The sequence below is a fragment of the Haliotis rubra genome, unplaced genomic scaffold (assembly GCF_003918875.1).
Source record: "Haliotis rubra isolate DU_JTF1 unplaced genomic scaffold, ASM391887v1 Scf26, whole genome shotgun sequence".
NCBI classification, from domain to species: domain Eukaryota; kingdom Metazoa; phylum Mollusca; class Gastropoda; order Lepetellida; family Haliotidae; genus Haliotis; species Haliotis rubra.
Genome location: NW_025766669.1, coordinates 3,058,030 through 3,064,029, shown reverse-complemented (window position 1 = coordinate 3,064,029; position 6,000 = coordinate 3,058,030). Strand labels below are relative to the sequence as shown.

The window sequence follows — 6,000 nt, the reverse complement described above, 5'->3', positions numbered from 1 at the left end:
TACAAGTATACAAATACAAAATACAACCATTATTTATCAACATGTATCATTATACAATATCATCAGTCGACTTACAACGTAGTTGTATATGTTTTGTTACTAAAGTAATCATTGTTTACATGATTTACATATCATCCTTACATGAACATATTTTTTTAAATTTCCTAAAACTAACAACAAATAACGGTTAGTGGGGTAGCCCACTTGTTACAGCGTTCGCTCGTCGGGCCGAAGACCCAGGTTCGACTCTCCACATGGGTACAATGTATGAAGCCCATTTCTGGGGTCCAAAACCGTGATATTGCTGGTATATTGCTAAAAGCGGCGTAAAACCATACTCACTCACTACAACAAATAATGCGAGATGTTTGAAAGACAAGTAGTCCTGCTGTGAAAACGTGCGATATATGACGTATATTCGAGACTTATGCAATATGACGTATATTCGAGACATGCGATATGACGTGTATTCGAGACCTATGCGATATGACGTATATTTGAGACTTATGCGATATTGCGTATATTCGAGACTTATGCGATATGACGTATAATAGAGATTCATGCAATATGTCAATAGACCTATGCCATATGGCGTATAATCGAGCCATACGCGATATGACGTAAACTTGAGACTCATACGTTTTCATATTCTCATCACTGTCTTCATGACTTACAGTGAAACCTCGAAGGCCTCGGATTATATTTTTAGGAAAGTTGATGTATTTACAAGCATAAACTGCCCGGCACAATAAAGTGTACTCTTGAAAAATGGATTTGATCAATTAATTACAAACGTTATAAAATCGTTACTGGACTTAATGTTTGGTAACAATGAACCAACTCAAATTGATGGTGAGAACCATCTTACCAGCATTCAGTTATCCGGATATGTGTAAATTCGTACCACTGCAAAGGGAATGGTACCGTCTGGATAAAGAGGGTTTCACTGTCCATGTACAAGCAACAATACTAAACTGCCTCATTGTAGGTTAATGGTTGGGATCTTGACTGTAGCTTCCCCGTGCATTTTTCCTTTAAATACCTCATAAAATATTTCATACGCTTATTACCAAAATAGGTTTATAGAAAAACCAAAATGAATAGTTGTACTAATGGTTACTATTTCTAAATGAAAGTATGTGTACGTCATATTATATGTTTCCGTTTGTACTGCTTAGGACAGCCAGATAATTCAGACTGTAGATCTTCCAATGACAAAATTACTCAAAATTAGTTCTATCTCGAATCGTAATATGAATTATTATACTTTCGTCATTACCGTCTCTTTTCATACTCAGTACATCGACTTGTTCGGAATGGCAAAAATGGTCGCCAATGAAAAGTAGGCACGTGCCACGAAATTTAGAAGAACACCGACCTTTGATGGCTGCCAAGAAATGGCAAATGGTGTCGAGCTTTTTGTTCCAGTCTTAATTATGACATATATCTGACACACGGGTTTCAAAGATTTTTCAACGATATATCTTTGTCGCAGAATTCATTCTTCGATTGGCACTTGTGACGTCAATCTGTTGGAGAATTCAGTCATTGTTCGATTAGTCACATTTCTGCAAACTGGTCATCATCCTTTGAGTGTCAAGGACAAATGCGAAATTGTGTCATTGACAAAAAATCATCCTAACGTCAGAGTCATATGCGACGTCAGCAATAAACACATTAATATCTCTTACACGGAAATAGGCTGGAGATACCTGACATAAAGATCTAACAAAATCACAAGATTACGCCTGTGTTGCTCGTCCGTTTCACAGAGTGGCGATATGGCTTTTGATCTATGAGCCAAGTTCAGATGATAGTGTTTCTTGACAAACATGTATCAATCCCCGTAATTTGAGTCAACCTTCCTTTAGGATGCCTGCCTGTTCACTCTGTTGAAGGCCCCAGATCCATACCGGGAGATACGCAAGTAGAACTGGAACGCTTCATACTTTCGTACCCACGAAAACCTTAAAGATCGAAAACTGGAGTATGACACCTATCTGGCAGCAATGAACTTCTGTGTAGACCCCAAACAACCTATTAAGGCGTACTTGGACGATACAATGGCGGCGTCAGGCGATACTGTTCAATTTTAATTTGCAAACTATTGCATCACGTTTTATTCTATGTACAGTCCGGTCATTCGCTCGTACGTGAAATCCATCACTCGTAGTTTGGCACTTTCGAATGGTTCCAAAAGGACCCCAACAAAACCCACTACCGGAGCGTCTCATACTGCTATGGAAACGCTTCTTCATAAAAAAGTCCAGCTTTTTAATGAAAAATTTGCATATATTTCTTGCATCAAGTGTCCTTCTTCTGCGAATGAGCATCAGATGCAATGCTATAACGTTTAGCTTTAGGCTCCTTTCCATCTGTTCATAATTTGCAAGTCCAAACTTCACGAACGATTTGACACAATTGTTGAACGAGTTATCGTTCCTGATCTTGGAGGCGAAGGTGAAGGTGACGGGCCAACGCGCCATCTCGGCATTTTCCGTGGCTTTTGTTTCTCTTTACAACAACAGCAGTGACAGTTGTTGTTGCAGCACAAACAACAGACGACGCACAAAACTATTATGATGCCGAAAAATAACCCGAATCCCAAGGCCAATCCTTTAACCATTTCCTGTCCCAGGTTGTGCTACAGAAGAGAACAAACAAATAATTGTTATTGCCATACACACTCCAAAATAATCTGTTCAGTATTACATTGCATATGAGAAGGATTTAAAATATTTCCGTTACTGTCCAGTATGGAACCGACATACTTGCAGACCGCCATGACGCATATTATTGACCGAGACGTGAAACAACACTCACCTCACTCACTCACCTAATCTCTCACTCACTCACTCTCGCACGTACCAGCCCACCTTTCTGGGAACTGTTATACTTTAAATGTTCAAAAATTTGCTAAAAAACAACATACCTCCTCCGTGGCTTGGGTTGTTGTCTGGGTCTCTGAAAGGAAAAATTAACTTTAGTACTAATTTGAACAAACAGCTTAAAGTGCAACGAACAATGATATATACTACTCACACTTTGCTAAGGATCACAAAATTCAAACCTTACTTAAACGTAGATTCATAATTTCAAATTGTATCCATTTAAAACTGGATAAATAATAATATGGTAACCCCTCTTTAGGCAAACAGTCACTTTAATCTAACCTTATGCTCTTGATACATGAGAAAACAAAAAATGGTTTCATGGCACCAATTAACCATTTTTAAATCATGGAACGGGTCATTGACAAGTACACAACACCTGTCAATAGCAGGTATGGGATCCACAAGATGAAATGACATACTGAAACCTAGGATCCATACTTACAATAAACTTAGATATTTAAACCAAATTTGACCCCTCATCCATGAATTGATCCTTAGTAAAGTGTGAATAGTATACGTACGGATGTACTTGGTTTACGGTCCTGTAAACAATGCTATAATCATACACGCGTATAAGTGCAATGGTGAAAGAGATCACAAAGTGGATGTAAAATATCAACTTTAGTTTGCAAATTGCCTATTCATGTGGAAACATAACACTCACTGGGAACCAAATGACTCCTGGCATGTAAGAAGTAAAAAACGTTCGAGAAAGCGGTTCATACACAAATTCATCACAATCCTATGTCTGTGGTTAGCACGATGTCAAGCCGAAAATCTGGCTTCTTGTACAACGTGAGGAAAGAATGTGTTGAATGGATAAGTACACTATTCCCTTCATTGCTCAAAGGTGTGTGACCGCCTCAGTGGTGTAGTGGTTAGAGCGTCCGCCTGGAGAGCGGAAGGTCGCGGGTGCGATCCCCGACCGCGTCATACCAAAAGACGTTAAAATAGGGTACTTGTTGGTCCCTGCCTGGCGCTCGGCATTAATGGGTACAACAAGGACTGGTCGGCTCGGAGTCAGTATACTGTGTCTGAGTGGGGTATTCATGCTTCACTGCAGCATGGTATCTCAGTGGGCTAACACTATAAAACCAGCTTAAGTCTTGGCTAGTACAAGCAGCCGCACATACATGTACACACGCATGCACGTCGTCATATGAACGAAATATTCTCAAGTACGACGTTAAACCCAGTTTCACCTCACCTCACCTCACCTCACCTCAAAGGTGTGTCCTTATATGAGTACAAAATGTGTTCCCACAATTGCTCAAGTGTCTTCTCTACATGAGTATGCAATATGGAAATATGCAGGTAGACGATGGTAGACAATGACTCATCCTCAAGTATATGACAGTGACGAAATAGAAATCAATATTTGTGAGACATGTGGAAGCAGCCATGTTTCCCCACGACACAAGGAAGGACGAACACTCAATGGCCCCTTTGTTGCTGTTAGAAACAGTTTTACACTATGGCATCTAAAAGGTGGTCGTGAATCGAACCTAAAGGAGCATGTTCGTACTCCATCATTTCCGAATATCGATATTGCCACCTGAATGCGTTTGTACTATGAAAACTGTTATATTTACCTGTGTTATAGCGACCTATAAAGTGGTCGTACAACTGCATGGATCCGTGAAACAAGGTCCAGCTATCATGACTGCTGTTTTATTGACTTTGGTAAACTGATCATTTCATTGTTTTCCCCATGAAACTGGCGATGCGTAACATAACATGTTAGCCACAGACACACACACCCCGTGTGTACATTTACCGTTATGTTTCTGTAACGGTGTAACATAACGGGAACGGCACGTATGGCACAGGGTGACCTGTGATCCCAGGTTGCAGTGCCTTGATACGAGCTAGTGTTATGACAACTAAAGGTTTTACCTCGTTATTACCCAAAACAAGCTGTATAACAGAAGATACAATTATCTTTGTAATCAAAGGAAACTCTCACGGGCATTTTACGATCCCGAGCCACGCTAGAACACTAGCAACGCCCCATTATTCAGATCATAAATATCGCGTATGTCAAAAAGTATGCAGAAAATCGATAAAATAGGTCTATAAACAAGGATAAGGCGATTGTGGATACAATCGATAAGTGATGCGTTTCAATTTAATTAGAGTTGCAGTTGGTATGCCCCGTTACCAAGTCGACTGTACATTGTAAAATAACGTTATCGCGTGTCGACGGACATGAAGCTTGGAAGAATCGACATGTAGTGTAATATATTGAAGTTTAGTGTCTTCTAGCCCATTACTGAATGCGTAAACCTATTTATGCCGATTTGTTTGAATTGGTTATGTTGTTTGTCCGTATAACAAACATAAAACAAGATGATTAACTTATTTGTATGAACCGACAAGTTGATTAATTATTGTTTTCGTTTCTTTGGTGTTTAACGCCGCATTCGACTATATTAAAGCTGTGTGACGGCAGTCTGTATGTTGTCGAGTCTGACAATCCTGTGACTGACAGCATGATCTCACATTGGTCATATGTTGACTTGTATCAACCAAGTCACCGACCCTAACTCACGGTTCCATTAGTTGCATATTGATAAGCATTAGTTGTAGAATACTAACTCTATACCGGATCTTCACGGGGGACACAACATCCATGAAGATCCGGGTTTGAATTGGTCTTCAGCAACCCATGCTTGTCGTAAGAGGCGACTACAGGTATCGGGTGGTCAGACTCGCTGACAAATGTCATCGTATTCCAGTTGCGTTGGTCGCATCTCATGCTGTTGATCACTGGATTGTCTGCTCCTTATTTACGGATCGCTGCCATATAGCTAGAATGTTGCTGAGTGAAGGAATATTAACAAGGGTTAATGAAGACCAATTCTAACCCGCATCTACAAGTTTACGTCATTATGTGCAATCTTGGTCTGCAGACCCGTGAAGATCCGGGGTAGAATAGGTCTTCAGCAACCCATGTGCTTGCCATAACAGGCGACTATGCTTGTCGTAAGAGGCGACTAACGGGATCGGGTGGTCAGTTTCGCTGACTTGGTTGACACATGTCATCGGTTCCCAATTGCGCAGATCGATGCTCATGCTGTTGATCACTGGATTGTCTGGTCCAGAC

General features: G+C 40.4%; 1 protein-coding gene across 1 annotated transcript in view; it reads right to left on the bottom strand.

Annotated features, from left to right (window-relative positions):
* Positions 1-523: 523 nt before the first annotated feature.
* LOC124280094 overlaps positions 524-6,000 on the bottom strand; it is a 35,474-nt gene continuing 29,997 nt past the window's right edge. The window contains exons 2-3 of the mRNA XM_046715983.1: positions 2,933-2,964; positions 524-2,644 (exon numbers count right to left, since the gene is read on the bottom strand). Of these exons, the coding sequence (XP_046571939.1) occupies positions 2,402-2,644; positions 2,933-2,964 (275 nt within the window). The 3' untranslated portion in view covers positions 524-2,401. The remainder of the gene's footprint in view (positions 2,645-2,932; positions 2,965-6,000) is intronic.